The sequence below is a fragment of the Colius striatus genome, chromosome 7, assembly GCF_028858725.1.
Source record: "Colius striatus isolate bColStr4 chromosome 7, bColStr4.1.hap1, whole genome shotgun sequence".
Classification (NCBI taxonomy): Eukaryota; Metazoa; Chordata; class Aves; order Coliiformes; family Coliidae; genus Colius; species Colius striatus.
The window spans coordinates 20,486,874-20,512,923 of NC_084765.1; the positions used below are offsets into that span (position 1 = coordinate 20,486,874).

At 43.9% G+C, this 26,050-nt stretch overlaps 2 protein-coding genes across 6 annotated transcripts in view; both read right to left on the reverse strand.

Annotated features, from left to right (window-relative positions):
- The window catches only part of BBS4 (Bardet-Biedl syndrome 4), a 45,012-nt gene extending 37,577 nt beyond the window's left edge, over window positions 1-7,435 (reverse strand). For 2 of the 3 annotated variants that reach the window (XM_062000208.1, XM_062000206.1), the window contains exons 1-2: window positions 7,392-7,435; window positions 5,639-5,690 (exon numbers count right to left, since the gene is read on the reverse strand). In XM_062000208.1, coding sequence (XP_061856192.1) covers window positions 5,639-5,690; window positions 7,392-7,415 — 76 coding nt within the window. In that variant the 5' untranslated portion in view covers window positions 7,416-7,435. Of the gene's footprint in view, window positions 1-5,638; window positions 5,691-7,229; window positions 7,302-7,391 lie in introns of those variants that run through there. The other variant, XM_062000207.1, reaches the window with a different exon arrangement.
- A 1,074-nt stretch (window positions 7,436-8,509) lies between these two features.
- Window positions 8,510-26,050, reverse strand: part of ARIH1 (ariadne RBR E3 ubiquitin protein ligase 1) — a 65,181-nt gene continuing 47,640 nt past the window's right edge. For all 3 annotated transcript variants that reach the window (XM_061999268.1, XM_061999269.1, XM_061999270.1), the window contains 6 exons: window positions 25,091-25,162; window positions 16,850-16,980; window positions 16,694-16,751; window positions 15,182-15,442; window positions 14,276-14,388; window positions 8,510-10,056 (listed from right to left, as the gene is read on the reverse strand). In XM_061999268.1, the coding sequence (XP_061855252.1) occupies window positions 9,972-10,056; window positions 14,276-14,388; window positions 15,182-15,442; window positions 16,694-16,751; window positions 16,850-16,980; window positions 25,091-25,162 (720 nt within the window). In that variant the 3' untranslated portion in view covers window positions 8,510-9,971. The remainder of the gene's footprint in view (window positions 10,057-14,275; window positions 14,389-15,181; window positions 15,443-16,693; window positions 16,752-16,849; window positions 16,981-25,090; window positions 25,163-26,050) is intronic.

A 26,050-nucleotide genomic window follows, 5' to 3' on the forward strand; every position in this document is an offset into this window, starting at 1 on the left:
CCGACTCGGCTATCTCCAAGAATAACTTGGGAGGATAAGAAAATTCTGATCTAGTGGGCTGTGAAACTGACATCTCTGAGACAATATTGTTGTTAGAGACCAGATGTTTCTGCTAGCTCTGCTGAGATGTAAATTCAGCAAAAGATGACTGACAGTCAATCACTTTATTCTATAAAGGTCCAGTCCTGTTTCTGAGGGGTGGAGATTCCCACATACTCTTCCTTGGAGTACTTTTGGAAATTCCTCCCTTGAGCAGGGACGACCCTCAGAGTTACCCTCCAGAGCTGAGTGAAAGAGAGTCATCTACTGTCATCAATATGGGTGAGTAACATCATTCTCTATGAAATAAGTAATCACTAAGCCAGCTTTGAACTGTTCATTCAATTATTAATAAGTAGTAGCTACAGTACTGTGCAGTAAGTGTTCCTCTACTTAAACACAAAACCTATATTTTTATCCTGATTGAGACTGTATATGAAATACATTTCCAGTTCCAATCATATCATTATTGTGTAAAAATAAAATCGCTATGCTTCCCGAGTTTGCCGTCACTACCCCATGGGCAGGGGACAGCTCCCTTTCAAGACGGCCCTACAAGACATTTTTTCTGGTTATGCCCATAATTATATGAGACAGAAGAAGAACTCGCCATAAAAAGAAATTGAATGAAGACTCAAAAGCCTTGCAACGCCCAGACACCTGCCTTACTTCACAGAAGCATGCTGAAGTGAAGCAACACTCAAACAGGCCAAGTAGTGCATTGCAACATAAACATTTATATGATAGTTTTCCTTTAATGCCTCTAAATGCTTTCTTAACTGAAATCCCGAAGCATCCAAAAACTATCATCAAATATTACACCAATCTTGTGGTCAATAAATGGAAAGAAATAGAAGTCCAAGTGCTTTGCCAAAGGTCACAGTTAATCCAAGGCAGAACTTCTTGCTTCAAACCCCTGAAAAAACCCATAACTACAAAGCATCCAAAAAAATATCCCAATGCCCAGGACTGGGGAGCACACTTAATCCCTGCTAATAGTTTTATAATTCACAAGGGAAAGATTTTCACTTTGAAAATTATCTACCTGCACCTCAAGTGAAATCCATTTTCTTTGCTTCAGTGTATTATGGTATATACGTATTTGGACTCTACCCTGTTGCTAAAAAGCCATTAATGTATTGCAGAAAATCTGGGGTCTAATATTTATGTAGAAATCCAAATGCATTTAAAATTGTTCCATTACCCTCTGATCTGTTATTAGACTAACATGACCCCAGATCTTCCTTTCTAAATATTTTTTTTCCACGATAAAGGGAAATAAATTCAAGTTCCATAAAAATCAACAATATGAGCTAGTAAAAGTGCTCCTCCACTACAGTACTATTGGATACCATAAAATTACTTGATTTGCCTGTGTGGCAAAAGGAAAGTGGAAAAACAGGACAAATCAAAACCAGTAAAGTATTTTGGAAAATATCTGATTAATTTAAAATGCAGCAGGGAGATTAAAACCCCATCTCAGCAGGCTGATATGAACTCTACATTGCTTCAAGGAACAGAGCTTGCTTTATTCTACCATCAATTGCTTAGGGACAAAATATCAAGACAGGGAGAGTTATGGATCTTGATGCAGCAACAAAGGGAATTGATTTTGAGAGGAGCTCACCCCACAGGGGCTAAAGGACAAAATAACAAATGATTTTAGCTACCAATTTAGCTGCTGAATAACAATTGTCACCAAATGCAGCTACAAGATACTCTGAGAGGTTTGCCTTCCACCAGTCCCTTTAATTAAGATTGCTAGATGTAGAGATGTCTAACCCAACTGCTGTGAAAAATGCCCTCCCCATCACCACTACAACCTGCTCCAGACCCTTTATGTATTTTTGCTGACTTCTCTGCAAGACAGACTCTCTTAAATGCCAGCCTCTTGGGCTTTCACAGCCAAAAAGCCACACAAGGGATGGGCCCTGACAGCAGCCAATTCAGGAGCAAATTCTGCCTCTAAATTCAGTTATTCTTGTTTAAGAGCCACAAAATCAGGTTGCTAAACACTTGGTTCTACAACACAATCAAAGGAGCATAGAATCATTTTGGTTGAAGGAGACCTTTAAGATCTCCAAGTCCAACTGTTAATCCAAGTGAGCATCCGCAGGAGGGAAGTGACGCAGTGGCGCAGGGAAACAGCTTGACTCTTGGGCTACGCAGTTGAAGTGTGCTCATCTGCATGACAGCTCAGACCAAAACCCCTTTCTTCTGGTGCTCCTTCTGGTCAAGTAACAAAACTCATATCTGTGTTTTGTTTTCATTTATGAAATGAAAAATCATTTGAATGACAAAACTCATATCTGTGTTTTGTCATTCAAATGATTTTTCATTTCATAAATCAGAGATGACATTCTCAGAAACATACGTTTAACACATTACTCCTCCCCAGCACACAAGCACGGGCAAATGACTCAGTCGCATTCTACGACCCTGTTTAGTTATTGCACTATGTGCTCTGTTTGGGCACAAATTTGATCCACACCAAACTGTTTAAAGGTTTCACAGACTGTATGGTCTCTGTACTTCACAGATCTGCTTGCATTATCTGATTGCATTATGTTGGTTTCAGTTTCTCCCTTGCATCCTACTTGAAAATACAATGCAAATACCAAAAGACAAATTGCTGCAACAGAAAGTTACCATGCACTAAAATGTCAGTTTAAAATAAGTTTAGCAGCACTCTTCAAACAGAATCAACGTAGATTTGCCTAGCTTCTTAAAAGTTCACCATAATTCTCTTCAGCCAAACTAAAATAGGATAAGAGACTTCATTAAGATATTCTACTATAATCCTATTTAAAAAAAAACACCTGTCATTGGAAAAACATGCTGTTCTTTCCTGCCAAACTCCATAAAGGCATATACATCATCTTCGTTCTCTCCACTCCTCTCTTACGTGTCCCCAGCATTACACCCACACACAAAGGATGCTGTTGTATCACTCGCCATTACAAATCTTTTTGCTGCTCTCATTTCCCGAAGGTTTATGATCAGGCAGCTCAAATCAGCTTTTGACCACTTCACTAAAGGCAACATGGTCAAATATTCAACATCAAAGCGCAAAAGCTTCCGAGGTATTTCATTTCAGCATTACCTGAGGTGTGCCAGGTACTGGAGATGCCTCAATTTACCTTAAGAGACAGAAAGCAGTTACAAAGTCATGGGCTAGATTTTTTCTTCTTCGTCAAAGTTAATTTAGAGTCAAGCGTCACACCGATATAAAAGGGAGATCCAAAGCCATGAATTACTGGATTTCGTTTACTCCTTTCTCCTCTACTATGCAGCCAGGAAAATGCCAGAAGGAAGAAATGGAAGGAGCACTGGGTACTGATGAAGACAAAATGATTCCTCTACACAGCGTTTGCTCAGCCTCAGACTTGCAGTCTTAAAACCTGAAGGAGCTTTGGTGGCCCTCTTTAAAGCAGCATCCAGTTCTGTTTTAGGGCTCTTAATGCAAAATGCCGAGTCGGAAAGAAAACTCATCTGAGGCAGCCACAAGCAAGCAGCGCTTTGTCAAACAGCAGGCGAGAGTTGAAACAGTGCCATTAAGATGCGACTGCCACAGTTCATTCTCCCCATATTAAACTGTGCACACTTAAAAGCAGGAAGGCATTTGGGGGACAGCTTAACAAGCAAGCTGACAGAGGCACGACAGTTTCTATCCAGCATGCCTCCATGGCTTGTTTGTAACGTTGATGGGCACGTCTTTCACTCCAGCACCCTTTCCTGGCGGGCTGAGGTCTGTTAAATCACCTCTCTATAACTCATGAGCAAACGGAATCACTGAAGAAGAGTCCATCTCTTGGTAAACACCATCATGCTGTTTCCTCTACAGATGTTCTATTTAGAGAACTGCAAGCGTATGCTGTCCTGTAAACATGGTGCAGATATCATAGGTGGGACTTCCACAACAAGGCAGAACAAGGAGAGGGGATATTGAAGATGAGATCAGTCAGAACCCTTATAGAAAAGGAGGCAGACTAACCGTCTCACTAAGAAGTGAACCAATGCTTCCATGGAAGTCATGCTAATTGGTTCAAAGTAACAGTTGTCTTTGCTCAAAAAAGAGCTAGCAGTCAAGATAAAAGCAAATTTGGGGTTTATTTTTACTTGCAGACAGGCCTGAAGCCTTAGCAACCATTTCCTCTCAGCTTTGGGCAATGTTATGATAATATAACATAATATATATGATATTAGCCTGACCTCTCCAAAAGAAAAGTGGCTTTTCCAGCTCCCTAGTGCTAGTTAAGCCAAAGAACCTTTAGGCAGAAACTAGGATGTGGTATCAGGGCAGTCTCCATCACAAAGAATTTAGAAGCATGGAAGATTTCCTCCCAAAGCATATACTGGTCCCAGTACCAACCCCTGAGGGACTCCACTAGATACAGGCCTCCACCTAGACCCTGCCCCATTGATCACAACTCTTTGCCTTCTTCCCTTCAGCCAGTTAACAGTCCACCTCACTACCTGATCATCCAGCCCACTCTGTCTCAGTTTTGCTGCCAGGATGCTGTGGGAGATGGTGTCAAACACCCTACTGAAATCCAGATAAACCACATGCACTGCACTACCACCATCTATCCACCTGGTTACATCTCCATAAAAGGCTATCAGGTTGGTCAAATGTGACTTCCCTTTGCTAAAGCCACACTGACTGCTCCTAATGACCCTCTTGTCCTTAAATGCCTGGAGACAGCACGCAGGATGAGTCGTTCTATCACCTTTCCAGGGATGGAGGTGAAGCCGACTGGTCTGTAGTTACTCAACTCCTCCTTCTTGCACTTTTTGAAGACTGGAGTGACATTTGGTCTCCTCCAGTCCTCAGGCATCTCTCCTCTTCTCCACGACTTACTGAAGATGATGGAGAGTGGTTTAGCAACAACTTCCACCAGCTCCCTCAGCCCCCGCAGGAGCATCCCATGGGGGCTCATGGATTTATGTACACCAGATCGTGCTGCAGGTTTTATCTCTTCCAAAAGTTCAGGGCTTAGGCAAACACTTTGACCTAACGACAGAAATCAATCCTGTACCAGTTCAGATTCAACCAAGATTTCAAAACAACTTGGACTGAGTGAATTAACTCTCACTATCAGTATGAAAAAAAACCCAATCATCTATAGTTAAAACCAGCTACAATCTGCCTGGTTTGATCTCACCTGCACATCTCTCTCACTTCAAAATGCAATACAAAAAATCAACAAGACACAGTATTAGTTTTGTGAGCTCAATTCTACAGTAAGACATTATTCTGAAGAACCTAAAACGAACAAACCCTGCTCATTATTTAAGAAGATAAATGAGTACCAAACTCATTAGCAATCCATCAAGCATGTACACAATACAATAAACAGTGTCTTAGATTATAAGCAAACACAACGCATGATGCAGGTACAGTAAGTCAGTCAGCAAAAGCACCGAGCTAGTGATCATACAAAGCCTAGAAAAAAACACTTGCAGTCAGCAGCTGACAGTCTAGATTGTCTCAGCTTTTCCCAGTAGACACCTATTTCTTACTAGACAACTGCACATGCTATAAAAGAAAACTTAACATCAATCTGCCCAAGAAACACAATCATATCCTCAAACAAACCTTTTTTACGATGTGGTTTGGGAGGTTCTGTAGCCACTGGCAATGAAAAAACCTGAAAAGAGAGAACAGAGGAGTATTAAACACACCAGGCAAGGTTTCTTGAAGATCTATTCCAGAAAATAATCAGAAAGGACAAGTGGCAAGTCCCAAAAGAGGGCGTAAAAATAGCATCACAGCTGCTAGACAAACTCTGCCCTGCCAAGCACTGCTCTTCCCTGGCCATAGCTGAGATTTCTGTTCACCACATAGATTAAATTAATCCACTCATTTTACAGTATATTCCTGTTTGTACTCTCACTGCTAGTTATCAGGATTCTAGAAAGTGACCGTTACCTTCCAAGAAAAAAAAAAAAAAAAACAAAACAAACCTCAACCATCTAAGATGCTTATTAGAGGTCATAGGAGGAAAACATCAAAAGTATTTCCTGAAAGGCCTCTATAAAGTGAATTACAACAAAGTAATTCCTGAGGAACTGTCGGCATTTGCAGGTGTGTGTGTGCAGCAATGTCCCATCACACAGCAGGAAACAATCTCCAACCTGTAAATATTGCCCAGAGCTCACAATCAATCAGGCATCCAGTTCATGGAAAAGAAATGCATTTTATACTTTTACTTTGCATCAAAAATCAAGTCTTTACAGAACAGAAACAGGATTACACAGATTTCATTTTTTACTTCAAGTTTCTTGGGGAAGAGGCATTCTTCACTCCTTTGCCCAGACCTCACACAGGATTTTATAGACCTGCTTCACTTCCCCTCTCCTTAATAAACCATTTTTTGAAGTGGAGAGTCAGTCCACCTTTCTTCCCTGTAAATGTTTTGGGAACACTTTCTCATTCTACTCTCTTTTATATTGTAAGCGAGGAGGACCAGAGATCCTGAATCTGAGACACAGAAAATAACCCAGCCATATATGGGAAAGGCTTTTATCAGCTTTGTTTCTAACATTTTATTCACTTCTAGATACTCTGAATATCACCACAGGCCTGGCACAGATTTGCCTTATTCCAGGGCCATTTCTTTTCCCTAAGAACATTTGACAACACAAAATCAAGCTGTGTGATACAGCCCACTCCATAGACAGAACAAGGGTGATTTTGCAGGAGCACCAAATACACAGGAAAAAGGGATCACAGAATCACAGAATGGCAGGGGTTGGGAAGGACCTCTAAAAATCATCCAGTCCAACCCCCTCCCAAAGCAGGTTCACCTCCATCAGGTTGCACAAGCACACATTCAGGTGGGTTTGGAAACCTCCAGAGAAGGAGACTTCACAACCTCTCTGGGCAGCCTGTGCCAGGGCTCCCTCACCTGAACACCAAAGAGGTTTCGCCTCGTGTTCCAGCTTGTGCCCATTACCCCTTGTCCTGTCACTGGGGACCCCCCCAAAAAAAGACTCAGTCCATCCCCTCAGCACCCACTCTTTAGGTATTTACAAGTACTGATAAGATCCCCCCTTAGCCTTCGCCAGGCTAAACACTCCCAGGTCTTGCAGTCTCTCCTCGTCAGAGAGATGGTCTAGTCCCTCATCATCCTGGTAGCCCTGATCCGAGACGGACTGTCAGAAAGGCTTAGGCTTCACTAGCTTACCCCGATAACAGTTGACATAAGGCTGAATTTCCGTTACGTTTTCAACACCAAGTGTCCAAAGACTAAAAGCCCTCTCGCCGCCGCCCCGGGCCCGCCCTCACCCCCTCGTCCCCCGGCAGCCCCGCAGCGTTCCCGGAGCCGGGCAGGAGGCCCGTCGCTCACCGGTGCAGCCCGCGGCTCCGCCATGGCTCCAGCGGCGGGAAGCAGCGCCCCGTTGCCGCGGTTACCGACCGCCTCCCGAGCCCTTCCGGGGCAACCGCGGCGGCCGACGGGAATGCGGCGGTGCCGGCGGGAGGACCGCGGCCCATGCCAGGGAACACCAAAGGAACTAGTCAAACAATACACAAGTTTATTAGGAAAGGTTTGTTGAGTTCTCTCGCGCTTTGAAATGGAACAAGGCCGCGAGGGAGCGAGGCCCCGGGGGAGCGCGGAGGCGGCCCGGCTGCCTCCTCATGCAGGCCGCGCTGGCCTCAGCGAGCCGCAGGCCGGCGGGACCGGCTTCTCCCTTGTGCTCCGCACAGAGCTGCGCGCCGCCACGGGGAAGCGGGAGGGTGGCGTTACCCCGGCGGTGCCTGCGGAAGCGCCGGAAAGCCGGAGGAGAGAAGCAGCAGCAGATCGCTCCCCCACAACAGGGTTTTGATAAGCATCATCTTAAGGTGCGCCAGCAGCCACGAAGAGGGGAGACACCGTGGACCAGGTTGCCTCGGCCTTGGAGCGTGCCCACATCTTTTGTCTGTTCAGGTTGGGGAAGCACGGAGTAAAAGCCCAGCACCAGGGAGAGGGACTGCTTCCCCACACCCAGGCCACCACGCTCAAGGAAAGCACACGGCTCCCAGTAGCATTTTAATGGAGGGATAGGGAATTTTTGTGAGCCAAAAGGAAGCTGCAAGTAGCCACCAGCGGCAGGTAAAGCCTGACAAGTGGCAGGGCTGATGTCCTCAAACACCTGCTCCATCCCTGCCTTGCTGAGCAGGGGCAGGAAAAGCAGATGGGAAACAGCTACAGGGCAGATGCTGTCACAGGTGCTTCCCGGGGGCAAAGAAGCCCTGGTGGGGGGAAGCCAAAGGGTAGATAGAGACAAAACTACAGCACTTAAGGTGTCAGTATTCATCAGTGAGGGAGCCCAAGTGAGTCGGGGGGCAGCAGGAGACACCATTTCATATTACCAGACCTGTCTGGGATCTGCTTTTTTTAATTCACCCCTTTGCAAATTTATTCCCCTTTGAAGCTGGCAAATAGCTTTGCAGACACTGACCTGGCGAAAAATACCACAGAAGGAATTCCTATACAGGAGTAAATTTAATAAAACCACCACCAATTGTTTACTTTAACATAGCTCTTGTTACAGAAATCATAAAAATGGACTCAATAGCTAACTCATTAGTTCTTTACCCTTTTAATTGAAAAAGACCCCGCTGATTTCAACTTCTACTGCACTAGATGGAGTGTTAAATATTTGGACAGGATGTCCAGAACTTGAGCCCAAAACAAACACAAAGACAATTCCATCACCTTTCCTTTTCAATGTTACGACTTGTTATAATGTAAAGTGAAACTTAAACAGCAAGGAACGGTCCATTTGACAGATGAAAGAGGGAGGGAGAGGAGATCCACAGCCGAAGTCTTTCAGAAGTCTTTTGAGAAGTGGTGCAAAATACCCCTCCTTCTCCTGCTTTGGAATTAAAAAGAAAACTCTAAATCCACACAGCGCACCCCTCCTCTGGGTGCGGAGCGTGTCTCCTGCGTGCATGGATGGGAACAGCAGAGTAGGAATCTGGGGTCAAAGAAAAAAACCAGAGTGGTCACTAACGCAATGCACAAGGGGGGGGAGGGCACCGAGCACCAGGGGCTGTGCTGAGGGGACAGGGCAGCCGCTGGCAGTGGGCACACGCATAAAGCCGTGAACAAAGGAACTGCAGGAAGAGGAGAAACTAGCTTATTGGGTAAAAATAAAACAGATGCACTATGCCAGCACACTCTCCCACCCCATCCCAGGGAAAACAAAACAGGAATCAAACTGAAAGAAACTGCACAGCAAATAGACATAATCTTGAAGATTTTTAAAGAATAAATATTTCTTTGTAATTAAACATTATGCAAACACGTGCCACGCTTGCTCTTTGTCCATGCATATGCGCTATATACAACTTTGAAAAATACTGTGTTGTCCTCTTTGTTTAAAAGTCATATACAAAGGGTTTTTTTTATTTTCCTTGCTGTGTGCCCCCCCTCCTCCCCTCCCCAAGAAGCATCTTTACAACGAGCCAATCAACATTTATCCCTCTATGTGGGTGGCAGAGAGGAGGAGGAGGGGAGCGGGACAGCCTTCCCCCCTTACCAAAGTACATCAAAATGGCTGGTTTGGACATGAAAAGCAGTGTCAATAAATTGGTTTAAATTTCATCTGTACTACACACAGGAAAAGAAAGACAGAAAAGAAAAAGGAGTCGGCTTGGAGAATGAAGCTACATTACAAGTTAAAGTTGGAGGGTTTTGTTTTGTTTGTTTTTTTAGTGCATCTGTCACACTTATATTGGCCACCTAGAATACTGTTGTACAATGGTTTATCTACCTTTTTTTATTACAATATAATTTACTTAAATTTTCTGTTAACAAAACAGAATCCCGGTACTACAGACCAGTGGTGTAACAGGCAGTAGCACCTTGTGGGTGTTTGATTTGAATCGGCATGAGCACTCTAGATGGTAGAGGTTTCAGAGTTCATTTTATGCAGGGCCAGTCTCAGTCCTCAATGTACTCCCACAGGTCCTTCTCATAGCCTTCATGCACATGCTGCAACAAAACCCTTCGTCGACTCTCGCAGTATCTGTGGCAGAGAGGAAGAGCACAGAAAAAAGAGGTTAGGAACCCTCGCTCATCCCCAGCACAGAGCAGTGCAAACCTACATTAAGCCTCACTGCCGGAAGAGGAGGTTCCCTGAGGAGGGACTTTGTAGTTGTAGCCCATTAACAGCATTAATTATTTCAGATACTCCAGTCACTCAAATCCAGGATCCCAGCTGAAAAAACACCATGGAAATTTAGAGTTTCCCATGCAAAAGTGTCCCCAAAGCCCCTACAGCTGAGAAAACTCCATTCATAACTGAGAAAGGTCAAAAGCGGCAGCTGCAGTTTGCAGAAGCCAGAGCATGGGTTAGCAGTGACACCCAAAATGAGACATGAAGCTCTCCTCAAAATGTGGGCTAGTGCCAGCTCCAAGTCCTAGCAAGACAACAAAAATCCAGGAGCTAGCTAGGCAAAACCTCGGGAGCTCTGACTCAGTTTTATTCTCCTGCAAAATACCCACAGAAATGGAAGTGGTCAAGTTGGCTACAAAAAGGGTCACTGGTCTGGCTGGAAGGCAAACTCTACCCCACACGGCAGTTCCTGGATCCAAGGGACACTATGCCCTGGAAGGTCTTCCCACACTATGCTTATGTAAACAGATTCAGCTGCAAATAAAATTGATTCCAGAGTTAGACACAGTCCTACCAGGATCAGTGATACTGAGGAAAAGTGTTATCATGGGAACATATCAAAAGATGTCACATTTATTTCAGGTGTGTTAGCCAATCAAAACACTAAAAAGCAGAAAAGTGATTTAAAGTATTCAGGTTCCAAGACAAAATTATAAATGAGCAAGAGGTATTTCTGGATTATGCTCCTTCCAGCAACGATGCTGAAGCCTATATCCTCTTTAGGTGCGTGAGGGACAAGTCATGGCAACAGCTCCCGCAGCCCCAGGCACAGCTGTGTAGTGGTTCCTGGTTCAGCAGTGCCCAGCCCAGATTGGCATGCTCCAATGTTAGAAACTGGAACTCAGGAGAAAACTGCCCAGCTACCAGTTCCTGCTGGGAATTGTGTGGTTCAGTTTCTGGGCACAAACATCAGCTAGCGGCATCCGAGGGGCTCCCGCAGCTGGCAATCCGGCTGTCTCAGCAGTGGCCAACACCCCTCTGCTCACTGAACAGAGGTGCACAGGAGGAATCTCCCAGCAGAAGAGATGAGCAGAAAGCTATCCTTGACAACACCACATGCTAACAGGCAGAAATCCTTCACTTGTACTCACAGCCCTTACACTCCTACCATTCAGCATCTGATCAGATCAACAGACTTATCTGAATAAAGCTGTTCTGGCTCTTCTCATTGCTATCAGCTGTTGCAATAGAATTCATTGTACACAAAGTCCCATTGATTGTTTGAAGCATGTGATAGTAAACACGCAGTTTCTCCTTTCCCAACTTCAGTTATTTTGCTGCTAACATGGGGGATTAATCCTGTTTTCTAGAAATACCTTTGCAACCTAAGAGAACAAAACATCTGAACCCAGATCACCCAGGAGGTAAGTTCCTGCAGTTTCCCAAAGCACTTTACACCCACCTTGGTCACCCCTCGGTCCTGATCTTGCATCAGTACACCCTAACCAGTACACAAAGAACACTGTGCAGGACATGATTAAGACATGACTGAACTAGTTAATTAGAGACTTGTACAGGCTTGACAGATGCATACTTCCTTCCCAGAAACACAAAGGCAGGCTTGGGATACTACATTTTCAAACAACTCAAGCTATATTGGTGTTTAATTTCTTCTAGATATCTGTTAGCATCTATCATGGGTTTGTGTGGAGCCACAGGGGGAAGGGAGTTGCAGTGCTGGTCTCAGTAAACAGTTCTCAAAATATCCCCCAGCTCTGAGGTGGACCCACCTCTAGCCAATCTGGCACCTCTGTGATCACTATTTGAGCCACAAGAATAGATGGAGGAGTGGTACAAGATGGAGGCAACCCTGCAGACCCCACAGGCAGAGGAGGAAGGAAGGAGTGCAAAACTGGAGACCTCTCTGCAGCCCATGGTGAGAACACAGGCTGTACCCCTGCAACCCATGCAGGGCAATGGCAGGACTGAGAGGCACTAGCAGCTCTGGGTGAGTGTGCCCAGATGGGCGAGAGACTGTGTGAGGAGGTGGCCATAGCGCAGGCTGTGCTGGAGAGCCTGTGGGTCGCAGAGAGGCAGAGAGGAGCTGCAGCCCATGGGATGAACATTGGAGCAGCCCGTGCAGGGCAGTGAGGGGTCCATGTGCTCTAAGGTGAGACGAACAACAGGAGCCATTGGGAAAGGACATATCCCATTCCCAGCCCCCTCCCCTAGCTGTTCAAGGGGGAAGGAAATAAAGACACTGAGATCAGGGCTCTAAGTCAGGGAAGAGGGGAGGGGTGAGAGTAAGGTGGTCTTAAAGGGCTGGTTGTTCTCTTAATCATTGTGATATTTTGTGTTGTTTTCTTTGACATGACAGCCTTTTCTGGTAAGGGGGAAGGGGCTTTACTGTAAAGATGGCTCCTGTAAGAAGTTGCTCAAAACTCTCCCCAGCTCTGAGCCAGACCCACTTCTGGGGCTCAACCAATTAGATGTCTCCACAATCACTTTTTAAGAAGGAGCTGGAAGAGGAGGTTTCTTCCTCCATCTTCTTGTTTCTTCCTTCTTCTGTCCCTTCTTCTTCTGACTGGTGGTGGTGCAAGGAGTAGGAACGGTGAGAGAAGCAACAATGTGGACTCCAAGGTCAGTGAGGAATGAGAGAAGGAGGTGTGCTGGAGCCCTCCCTGCCCTTATCTTAATCCACAACAACCTTGCTTATCTTTTTCCTCCCATTTCACTGGGGCCTCTGCCATCCTAATCCATCCAGACTATCATGGTACTGCTGTGCTGGCTGGGCCAAACCACAACATTCTGTTATTTTTGGCTAGTGATGGATTAAATTAATTTCTGGGTTTTTTCCTCAGGTTGAGTAGTCTTGTCTCTTTTGCGTGGGACCATAAGGGGTGAGCCCTCCCTACCCTTAAGAGGTTCCAAAGGCCGTTAGCTCTTTTATCTTCCCCTTCTCATTGAGAGGGATAGAAGTGAACTTACCAAGTGGCTTATCATGGTCCTTTGTTCCTGGATGGGCCTAAACCAGGACACCATCCCTACAAGAGTATCAAGTTTCGGAGGACTTAAGTAAATAAACAACTTGATCTGAGCTAGCAACTTCATGGTGGTCTTAAAGAGCAAGTTACAAAATGTCTCAAAAGAGGTTTGCTAAATTTTGTCCAGCTCTAACCATGCTGCCAGACTACAGCATAATGGGCCACAGGCCTACCAAAGCCTAACAGCTACTTCCGCTCCCCAGGGTCCCTTAGTCACTATGGTTCACCCCCCTTTGGCTTCCACCCTTGCCCCCCTACAAGCTAGGCACAACAAATTTGGTGACTTTGGCAAAATGCCTCAAAAATGCAAGCCATAATCCTGTGACTCATCAGCATTTGCAGCTTTGTATTTTTCCACTAAGCAGAAGCAATTCCCCAGGACTACAGAAGCACTAGCATTCCTGCTATCTGGACCCTGTCTCTTCTGGTCTTCTCCTCAGCTGGGCAGGTTGCTTTCTCCCTCCTCTTCAAGGACAGTTCTTCTACACTCCTTTTTTGCACAAATGGATCTGACAGATAAATCAAAGAGACAATTGCTCTCTTATGGCAACGCATCCTAGGCCAAAGCTGACAGCTTTGAAGAACAGTCAGTCCTTGTTCTTTGGCCCTCATGATGCAGTTCCCATCTTGATCCTGGCCATTCTCACTCTTTCTGTGCAGGAACAGCAGTGTATAAAAAGCCATTGGTTTTGGTCACAAGATTTTTTCCACTATGGGATTGAATCTTCCAGCTACTGCTCAAGAGAACAGATGCAAGGCAGAGCTGGGAGCCTCTCCCTGTAAACTGTCACTTCCCCGAAGGGCTGGTCCCAGAAGAGGCACAAAAACATGTGGCCAGCATCTGTGTTAGAGCTTCACCGCTGACAATTGTAGGGGCCGGCACAGGACACCACTGCTGCGGCTGTTCTCAGATGCCCAGGAACCGGCTGATGATTACAATGAATGGCACAAGGCCAAAAGCAAACGGCTTCCTGTGACTCTGGCAGAAACTGTAGCTTGGCAAGTACACATGCCACTACCTGTCACACTGGATGACAATACCAGTAACTTGGGCAGCTTTGAGAGGGGATTACTCAAAAACAAACCTGTACTTATCCTGTACTTTCTGCTTTATGTCTTGCAGTGAATCTTGGGATATATCTCGTTCAAGGTACCCAGAAAGCACCTCTGTAGCATTCTCTAAGTCTGCTTGGTTATTCTGCAAAGACAAAAAAAAAAAAAATAGTGAAAGGAGTATTTTGTGGGGAGAAAGGAAGCGATTTTTCTTCGATCCAACTGAAATTAGTACTGAATTAAAAAGTGGAATTAGATATGCACTCTGTAACACTCTAGTAACATGCTGAGCATTAAGACTGAAATGGCTGAAGTGTCTTCATTTGATCCAAAAAGAATCTGCATATCTACCAGCAAATCTTACAACCGCCTCAATCTACAATATCCTAGTAAGCATAAGAAAAAAAAAAATCTCTATCCTTACTTGTGGTACAAAACAATTCATCTCCCATTCCACTCTTTATATTTTTTACATCAGTATTGGCAATGCCTCCACTGACTTCTGCTACACAGACAGCAGCATCAGAGCACCAGAATACAGCTTTCACTACAGCACAGTAGTTCTGTGCACCCTTGACTGAGCATCCTGCTTAGGTTCTGCACACAGACAAGCAAAGCACTGTTCTAGATCAGTCTCACTTATGAAGCAGGTCAGATCTCCTTGTTTAGGTCTCCAAATTCAATCTTAATGGCAGTAGCCCTGGGGAAAAAGTCAACATTAGGGAAATCCAGAGCTTTTCTAAACTTCAGAGCCTTCTTTGGCAGTTAAGACAGAATCTTGCTCTCTTTCTTGTTCCAAAGGGCAGCACCTTGTAACTCTACTTCCTCCTCCAGCAGACAATGCTACACAATCCCCAACAGAATATTTAGACAGGCTTATTTCGGTAAATCTGAATGCCCGACTCATCTGTACTCCTGACAACCATGTTTTCTCCTACCTCAAAGATAATGGACTGATTATTCTTTTTGAGGTAGAAGGCAAAGACGTAAGTGTACATGAGTGTGGCACGACACTGGCAGAGGACGTCAACTGCTTTCTTCAGGAACTGCACCTCGATCCACGACATGTTGTGCTGCTGCATCTCCTCCATTTTCTGCTTCACCTGAGCATAGAGCTTGTGCTCAAAGCGCAGGCTCTGCATGTGGTTCATATAGCGGTTGCAGTAGAACAGATACCTCTGCAGGGCTGCTCTGGATCGCTGTGTTAATTCCCATTAGGGAAAAGAAAAGAAATAGTTAAAACAAAGTAATGGCTGCAAGAGAAGTAAACCCTTCACAAGGCTATTCCTGACCGTGAGAACCAGCTTCCACTCCAAAGGTGTTTGCTCTTCTCCCACAGTGGCCAGACTTGAATGGCACCGCACTGATAACCCTGACACTGCGTGAGTACAAGCACCAAACCCACAGCAGCTCACTGGCATGGAGGAGACTTCCTAGCACAGCTGCGATATCCTCACTCCCAACCCTAAGAGGAATTAAAATCACATTGCTAAAGAGTGATCAGTTTTGAATTTCAGCCTCTCAATTGAAGTTACAGAACATAAACACTTCCAATGGCACAATAAATAGTGAGAAGCTTTTTTTTTTTGCTAATAAGGAATTCTAACTAAACAATTACTGTGCTTTTGCTGAGGGCAACCTGAGATTGCCTAGGCCACCTTGAATACAGAGCAGGAGAAAAGTCACATGATAAGCAGTACAAGAGAACCAAGATGACTCAATACACAGCCATTGATATTATTTTCTTCTCACTGTCAGACCAAATGTAAAAAAATGACAACATGGGCATGGTTAAACTTGGATCTTGTGGATGTGCAGAGGCAGCACATATCAGTCAACGGAGCAGGGGCTATTTGCAGGAGGAGGTGCTGCAGGGAACACTTTGATCCTTGGCTTTGGTACTTTGACAGAGATACCAGAAATGTCTTTCTGCAAATTGCAGCACACAGCATGCAAACCCTCCTCATTTAAAAAAGGTCTGGCTCTACTCATGTTCACAAAACAGTTTAATATAGCTGAAACTTCACCCACAATTTCTTCTATGTCAAGCCTCCAAGTATCATAAGCACTCATTTTATTTACATTCAAAAGGTCTGCTGTGTTTAAACACCTCAGGACTCGCATTAAGAACTTTGCGGCAAGGACCATTTTAAGAAGGATGTGAGAATTGTTGTCTCATCCTCAGCAGCAGGATAACTGCATTTGAAGAGCTGCAATAAAACAGGCAAGGCAGCACAATAGATAATTGAGTAAATACGTTCTTTAAATTGGGTTTCAGGGGGGTTGAATGGTTTTTCTTATGAAACAAGAGTCCAAAGCTGTAGGGAAGCTTAACTGTCTTTCGGACTTGTGCCTAAATACGGGAAATTCTTACGAGACAATTTATAGGTTTACAGAAAGCACACCACAGGGTTGGTGATCTCCCTAAGCACCAAAGGTTATGGACTCACCTCCTGCGCATCCCTTGCTGCCTTTGCATCATCCTCATTGTAGCGATTACAGTTGTACCTGTAATTGGGACACCAGTTCCATAGATTTCAGTCCAGATCAAAGTCATTTGCATCAGAGCCCCCTCACCTTCCAGCAAGGCATGCTACTGAACTCACCAGGCAGACCCGTGGGGCTCCCAGGGGCCCAAACACACCCAGCAGAATTCTGCTTTGCAGTTCTGGTTCCGACAGACCATGTGGTTACAGCCCCCATCCTTCTCAATGGTGACATGACATTTTGGGCATTCCTGTTCACAGGACAGAGAGAGCATTAGCAGGGAAAGCACAGATAACAGTCTTGTGAAGTTTGACAGGTTCCCACAGCAATAAGAGATAGCATGTTACTTCTTCCTTTCCATCATCAAGATCCTCTTCCAAGCCAGGCCTTAAAATATTTCCAAAACTGGAGAAGCTAGACAGTGAAATTATATCGATGCTGCCACCACAGTAGTACACTAGATGGGTAATTTCATGACCTTCTCCAAAATCACAGCAGTAGTGATGGTTTCTTGCAGCCCAGAGAAAGGTATCTGACTTTCCTCACCATCAAGTGTTTGGTCGACTTCAGCACTCTAACTGAAGAAAGCCTAAGGACAAGCTGATATCATGCTACTACCAATCCAAGACACCTGCAATTGTAAAATGCTAGTCAAAAAGTATCCAAAAACATGCAGCAAGAATCTAGCATGCTTCAAAGACGCTTCTATCAGTTAGAGACACCTCTCCTCCTGAGGCATTTCCACAATTCTCATCAGGTCCCATTCTCCCCCACTTCATATGACACCTCACTAAAGACTTTTCTACAAAAGCCCACATGAGGCTTCCATTCAGGCCTGAGGCCTTTGACAGCTACAAGGATATCAAAGAGCAGCACTGCACAGGGAAATCTTTGGGGAAAAGGTGGTTTTGGGGTTTTTTTTTGTTTGTTTTTGTTTTTGTTTTTTTTACAAACACAAATATCACCTCATATATCAGCAGCACACAGCTACTTCTTAAAGTGATATTCAACTCACATAGAGCATTAAAGATTATTTCTGTAGTATCCCAATGAGTACACAAAGCTGAAGTTGCAAGAATATATTAAGCTGCCTCTCTGGGCAAAGTAAGTCAGTCTAACTCTCTTCTACTACTTGTTCCCATCCCTATGGCACTTCTCTTGTGCCAGGACATGATACAACTGCATGAGAGCTAGGCCAAGGAACACATCAAGCTAAAAAAATCAAGCAGCAAGTACAAGAAAAAAAAATAAACAAAATAAACAGACACTATTTTAGCCTGGATCAATTTCTCAGCCCAGCTCATCACACAACCACACTAGCATTTATGAAGTTTTGCAGCAGACAGTTTTATCTACATGGCAGTAACAAACACAAGCAAATAAATAATCAACACTCATGTACAATTAGCTGCAGCTTTTGTGTCAGAACTATACAAAATCCTTGCCTCTGGTGAGGAACACCTCATTGTTTACTAACCAGAGCAACGACTTTAGTATCCAGACAAACTCTCAAGGAAGAAACCAATGTGTTCAGCCGGTCTGTAACTGCTACTTCTACAGAGGACACAATCCAACATGTTCTTGTACATCCATTCCAAGTGTCCCAATTATTACTATGAGTTCACCTATTTGCACTGTAAGAGACAGGAGAATTTGCACACCAAGTAGTACTAAGAAGATAGCTCAGGAGGTACAGAAGACCAGTGTGGTCTCCAGATGTCAGATATGGCCTTCTCACTGCGGGGAGAGAGGGCTGCAGTAAAGCGTAGCAGGTTATAAGTGAAGAGAGACAAGGCAGAAGGCTTTCAGCTAGTTTTGCTTCCTGATGCTTGTAGCTTTGCAGGCCTGAGCACTAATGACAAATACGGCTCATTACAGCAACTTGCCCCAGATTCTGAGGTGAGCTTTGCTTCAAGCTGGAGGGCTGAACAAGATGGCATTTCCGTAGAACCCAAATCCCTTCATGATTCTGGTCTCCTCAACGGCAGAGCACTCACCCTTAAGTACTGCCTTGCATACTTCATCTTCAAAGTCCTGCTTTGATCCTACTGCCTTATACTTAAGGGGAAAAGTTAAGGATTTGGCAGCAACAGGCAGCATCCCACACAACCAGCAAGGTTTTTTTAAGCTATTTCTTTGAAAGATGCTGCTATTACAGCACTTGCTTGTAGAGCTGAGAAGGGCAGTATTCCCATCCCATCAATAGATCACAGCGAGAGCTTGGCCTGAGTACAGGGACAAAACTCAGACTTTGACTAGAAGAACACGTTTGTCATGTAAATAAAAAGATTCTCCAGATTTGGGGAACTACTCTAGTAGTTTGGTGAATGTTTCTTTCTGCAGTCAAACCTCCCATCCTCATGCTCTGTCCATACACTACATGCTAGTTAGCTGCATTGGTTCAGGTTTTTTGGTGTTAGTTGGTACTGCACTGGGTTCAAACAGCCAAAAATCACATAAGGAGATTTTTCCAGACTGCTTTTCTCCTGTGTTTGTCCTACAAACAGAGTAACTGTATTACAAACAGAGGAAACAAAGCAAAGTAACTTCCTTGTTGGCCCTCTCAGAAGAACAACATTGAGATGTTTTCTTAGGTTGTCCATAGGATGGATATTAAGCCAGATAAGCTTGTTCCCAACTAGTCGTTGACATTCTGCAAACTTCAGAATCAAAAACCAGTCTCTCTTTTGAGCACAGTAGCCAATTTGGTATTCATTTTCCTTTTCGAGGCAGCCCTCCTTCCTCTTCCAATCTTGCATCAACACCTCAGGACTCAAATTTAGGTTTATCCCATCCATGTCCTTCACAACCGTGAAGATTCCTGCTCAATTTCCTCATCATCCAGGGTATACTTTGCTAATACATACAAAGAGCAGTGCTGCACCCCTTGTCAGGTCACGACACAGCTTCCTGTCCCTCAAACACCAGCCTTGAGGTATGCAGCAATGAATCGTTTTTCAAGAGAAGATGGTGGTCATACAGCTGTCGCAGTTTCTTCCAAACACATCTCCTCTGATGAGATGCTGACATCTGTGTGCTGCTGCAGCAGACGACGCAGCTAATCCAAACAGCTGCAGCAATTACTCCTGCTTAGGAAAATCCTACAACTGGATGGAGAGAGAAGCAGTTCCCAGATGACCTTTTGAGCTGCAGAGATGCAGTGGGGCACGTCCACACCACAGGGATGTGGTGCGATCTTCACCCACAACTAGGCTCAGTTAGGAGCACTGAAGTTCTGTTCTTCAGCGTGTCAATACCATATAGTGCTTAGGGCTGCTAGCCCTGTGATGCAAACTAGAACAAAAAGACCCTAATTACAGCCCTTCTATTACAAGGAATGCCATCCTTTTCAAGCCTTTCAATACACCTGTCAGGCAAAGCACAAGGAAAATGGATTATACAGTAAGCTCTACAGATCCATGAAGTTGTGTAAGAGTGCAACAGTTGAATATTATTAAAAATTAAGCAAAAGCCATGAGAGAAAAACAAAGAACTGCTGAACATCATCAAAAAGTAAAAAGCAGCAGCTACAGAAGCCTCCAACGCAAGGAGTGGGAGAGATTTATAGATTAAGGAGGATAGAGAAGGAATCATAGGGTTGGAAGGGACCTTTAGAGATCATCTAGTCCAACCCCCCTACAAAAGCAGGTTCACCTTGATCAGGTCACATAGGAACATGTCCAGGCAGGTCTCAAAGGCCTCTAAGGAAGGAGACTCCACAACCTCCCTGGGCAGCCTCTTCCACTGCTCTGTCATCCTCATAGTAAAATAGTTTTTTGAATTACAACTACACAACAACATAAAAGCCAGCAAATCAAGTTACTAAACCAGTAGATTATTCTGCACATTATACGTCATGCTACGATGAAGAAGTGACTTCATTAATACTGTTGCACTGTAAACAATTCCATATCCTGCTTACACATTGCACTTGGAAAAAAAAGACCAGGCAAATCTGGCAAGGGAGAACAATCCTAAGTTTGTCATAAAAGGCTGCATGTACATAAAACATCAAAAAACTGCAGCTGCCGTTTTATGCATAGGATGCTAAATGGAAACCTATTTCTTATTTCAGGGCAGGTGAAACAGATTAGCCCTCTCTGGAACTCCTTGCTGGTATAGATCAGCCTCCCAGCCACATGCACAGTGACACCTTCACCTACAACCCATTCCACAAAAGAAAAAAAATCCTCAAACACCACAAGAATTTCTTAATGCATTTCAACAAAACTCAAAAATACTGAATTTAATTACTGTTAGTGCAAAATAACACAACATGACAACATCTAGAGTCATTGAGCAAAGCAGAATATTTAAACACTTGTTCATTCAAGATGAAAAGATGGCACTTTGACATCTTTGGAAAGATGCAGCTCACAGCTCTGGCATGAAGCTGCACTGGTGAGAAATTAAAGAGTAAAGTTCAATGATGGTGCCCATAGATGATCTCATGGGCTTCCAGAATTTCCACATGTTATAATAAATGCAGGACTTACAGAAAGTACAGAGGGAATGTGTGTTCAGACATTAAAAAGTGACCTGAAAATAAACAGAACTGGGTTTGTGCCATTTTGTTTCACTTAGAGACAAAAAAATGGCCAATAGCTTGCAGTGTGGGGGGGGAAAAAATCTGCCCATTTTATAATTCAGACATTCAAGCCCTGTCTAGCCTAGAAGATAATGAGATGGTGACAGGAGACAAATGGAATAAAAGGCAAGGGGTTTTTTAGCATTAGGTAAACAACTAACACCAATTTAACTTAAAAAAAACCAAACAAACAAACAAACAGTGCCTTGCGTGAAGATCAGCACTGTTATCATCTTTGTTCCTCTGCCTTTAGGACTCCCAAGATTCACTGAAACTCAGGTTTGAAGGAGGTTTCCCCTCCAACTTTTAGGCTCCTCTCAGACAGTTTTGATAACACCTTTAGATCTCAAAATAATTGCACAAATCCAGGTACTCCTTTCAATGTCCACTGAACAAAAGGAGCGGATCTAGGTAGTTTCTTTATTCCCAAAGCCACATGTACCAAATGTCTGAAACCTGCCCAGTTTGATCCAAGAACGGAACTATTTAAAAACCAAATTTGTACGACAAAACAAAAAAGAAAGAAGTATGCAAAACCTTGGACTATCCAGCCCTTCTTCACAAGAGAGCTGAGAGTTAAATGCTTGATAAAGAACTTGTAACAGCTTATTTCAAATTTATATTTGTTTAGTTAAACTGAAGTCATATATGAAAGCAACTCATTTTAAGTAAAAGGCCATCTACTCCAGCACGCTCTACTGCAAGGACTGTATCTTTTATACAAGTAGGAAGAACAAAGTACAGGTCTCCCAAGTGCAGATAAAGACAGCCAAAATTTTTAAAAAGTATACAGAAAATCACAGAACTCATTATTCAAATATCCTCAATCTTCATTCACACCATTCTACATAACTCACTGAAAAATGCATCACATCACCCCACTTCGTAAACACAAATCCATTCAGCTGTGTTTCACTTCTCTTATATAACAATTGCCTAATTTTCCTCTCCTATTCTGACTCCCAGGGCAAGCTGGAACAAATGCATTTCACATTTGCTTGTTGCAAATGATATCCCAGATTTCAAGCCCATGTTCCAGAAGGACTGGTATTTCTATATTATATCTTTGATACAGTAAGACAAGAAAGTTTTCTTCCCTGAATGAGGACCACACGGGACAGGGCTGCAGCTCAGCACCACAACTGGAGGAGTTGAGAAAACACTTCTCGAAAAGCTAGAAACAGCAATGGAGATCCTAATAGAACTTTAATTACTTGGAATTTCTCCAACTGAAAATGGGGATTTTTGCATCTGCTGGTGGTACTCAATCTGATTCCCTTCTAGCTTCTTCAAAATAAATTCGACAGAGAATTTGGGCTTTAACTTGCAATAACTGAAGCAAACAGATGTGAAGGGACAAGACATCCATCTCCAGACACAACTACCCTGTTTTCCTGCTAGAAATAGTAGAGAGAGAGTAAGGACAGATGTATGTGTTCTCCAACTGTGCAAATCTGATCCCAGCATATCACTACAGCCTCATGTTAGGGCAGGAAAGAATTTGACTTGGTTCCCCTTGAAACAGCAGTGGGATTTTGTTGCTGTCAGACAGACACCTGGGTTTGTCCATGCCTTTGGCCAAGGGCCAGCAGGCAATTCAGGCAAGAGGAGGTGGTAGCTAACAGCTCTGGGCTGATCCAGTTCTCTGGAGGCTGTGAAGCTCCAACTGCATGTGTTCCAGCAGCCAACACTGCTCGTGCTTCATCGTTACAGCAGTGTGCAATTATGGCCTTTCTCGTCATGCTGCCCACAAGAAGGCAGAGATCATTACAAGGGGTGGGTAATGTTTCTTGCCAACTTTCCCTTCAATAGAATCTAGCATCAGTTTGGAGAGAGAAAAATTGTGATATTGTCCTTCAGTTATTTAAATTGATATGGACACCATAAGACTCCATGTCAGTCATTTTGCTCAAATGTCTGATGTAATCACTCTGATGTTATTTTTCTTCCCACTGCTTCTGTGCATTCTGGGCTTCAAAGTTATTTTCTTGCTGTAAAAGCACCTTGTACAATATTAGAGGAATATCTTACACAGGGATGTCCAAGGACAACAGCTCTTCTGCTGCTGCCACCAGACTACAGGAACTAATAGATAAGCTGGGCTGATGCCAGCATAGCCTGGCCATACTAATTTCCCTTTCTCACTGTCCTGTGGGTACTTCCCACAAAAGAGTCTTCTTATTTCAGCCATTCAGTACTATTTCTCACAGTCTGAGCTATGATTTAACCACTAGATTGCCTGTCTAAATCTTGGATTAAAAAAAGTATGACCACCTTTACAGTATTTCTATCTCTGCTTAAGTCTTTGGGCAAGGAAGCTGCAGAAACCATCATCTTCCTGTCTGAAAGGGACAAGCAGCTTCCTATTTCCAGGAGCTAGCATTAGCGGCATATTGTTCATGTTTGGGGTACATAATACACACCATTTCAGCCTTTTGCATGGACACAGAATCTACTACCAGAAAGCTTTAACACTTGACCATAAATCCAAGCAAGCAGAGTTCAGATCCCAGCCTATATCAGGGCATCCCAAGGCAGAGCAGGTAGAAGATTGGGAGCCCTAAGGCCACAACCACATTCACACCTCTGAGGGGTAGCAGCAGTTCCTGTCTGGTGCCCAGGGGCTTTCTCACAGGCCAAACAGGGCTGTGGCCATTCTGATCTACCAAATATTTGATACCCAAGGCTAAAAGTTGCTCTGCATGTGTTACCAACTCAGCCCCTTGCAAGGCATTCAGCTACTCTTCCTCAGGTTTAATGAGCAATACCCAAAAAAAACTTTGAACAAATCTGATTCAGGTCTTGAGCCACGACGCATCTTTGAATATCTCAGAAAAAGCCAAGTTAATTTTATTAATATTCAGCCTCCAAGCAGGGACTATGGCAGTCTCAGCCCATGAAACAGAAAAGAAGCAGCCGAGACTGCACAATTTCAGCCTAATTTTAACTGCACGGTTCAGCGTGATGGGTGTTTCTGCTTTCATCATAACGCAACATTCCATTTCAATGAAAAACAGGCAGCCAGCCCCAGAAAGAAGCAACCACTGCTGCAAACAATACCATTAACCAGTTACACAACAGAGCTAAGAAAACAAAGCAGCCATTTCCTCACAGCCTCCCCACCTTCTTCCACCCTCCTGGCTCAGTCATGAGATCCAGGTCTGCTCCTAACCCCTGATGGCATCTGCTGCTTTTGGGTTTTTTGCCACCACACCAGCCTGTTTTAATTTCTCCTAAACTGAACAAATGCTGAAGTTTCAGGCAAAGTTGGGCTAGCTAGAACAAAGACATTTACATAATAAAATCGTAACAGCTGTACTGCCAGTCTCTATCTGGAATCCTGCCCAGCGGAAATTAACAACTCCAAGAGGCCAACCCAAGGGATTTAAAGGCAGATGTAAATTATCACAGCCAAATCAACTCACGGGTAGTGTTAACATGTTTCACACACTTGGAGTGAGGCACAGATTGGCTTAGGGAAGCCATCAGTGCCAGACAGGAGCCCAAAGACTGAAAACTTGAGCTTCCTTTGGGTCTCCAATTAATTCTTTCTTACAAGAGCAAACTCATTCAACCCAAAGAGCCCAACCTGATTCAAGGCACTAATACCTGTTTGCTTTCCTAACAAGAGTACTTCAGCATACTGTGAATTTTAAGATTTACTCTCAACCAATGAGAAGCAACAGAAAAAATAACCCCAGTACAGAGAAATTAGGCTGTCATTCTTCTTATCATCTGATAAGTCTATATAAAATGTGAGAAAAACTCTCACCTTTGTGTTTGCTGCAATCCAATTAGAAGTTTCACTGTCATCATCACACTTCTTAATCCATTTCTTTAACCACTGTTAAAAGAAGAAAGTTACATGTAAATAGAGGAGCTGTAAATGTTCAAGATAGCTGTTTCTGTTAAGGTAAAGTACACTACATGGGAATATGGGGGGGGGGGAGGGGGCGCAGGAGGGAGGTGATGGTGCTGGAAAGCAGTGCAAACAAACTGACTTCGCTGCAAACGTATCCTGCAGCATCATCCTGATCCTGAGTGAGGATGATCACTCAGTACAAACACTTCAGCAATGAGTTTGCAGTTAAGCTCAATCAACACAAATTTCACATGGGACTCTATAATAATGAGGACACTGTACGAGTGATCTGCCAAAACTGCAGCCAGATCCTCTGTGATGCCTAGCTTTACATCAAGTCAAGTATTTCCATTTTGCCTTTAAAAAAAACAAAATAAACCCAAATACCTTACTTCTCATGGCTTTATCAAATGAAAGCAAGTAATACAAGGAAAAGACTGCTTGCAACTGTTAGATAAACTGACCACATATAGCCTGGAAAGATCAGCTAAACGTTAAATCTTTGGTGAGGTTTCCCTCCCCTCTCCCCAAGGAAGTTCTTTCATTACTAGGAACCCAGACTGCTCTATCCCCAAAGCATGAAACACTGCCTCCCTGAGCTCTGCATGGGCCACAGGATCCCAGGTTGATTATAGCTTTCAAGAGCTTCACAAACAGTTCTAGAGTTCTCCAAATGGCAGCAGGTCCCAGACTAAATTAATTCCTTCAGAACAAGAAATCACCATCCTGCTGAAGGATCCCAACACCTACAGAAACACCTAATACAGGAATGCTTATTGTCAAGTGAAGCATTCACTTCTGAATCACCTTCATTCCTTGTCAGAGGGTCACAGCTGTAACAGCCTCTTGCTCCAGCCATTTTTCCATCTG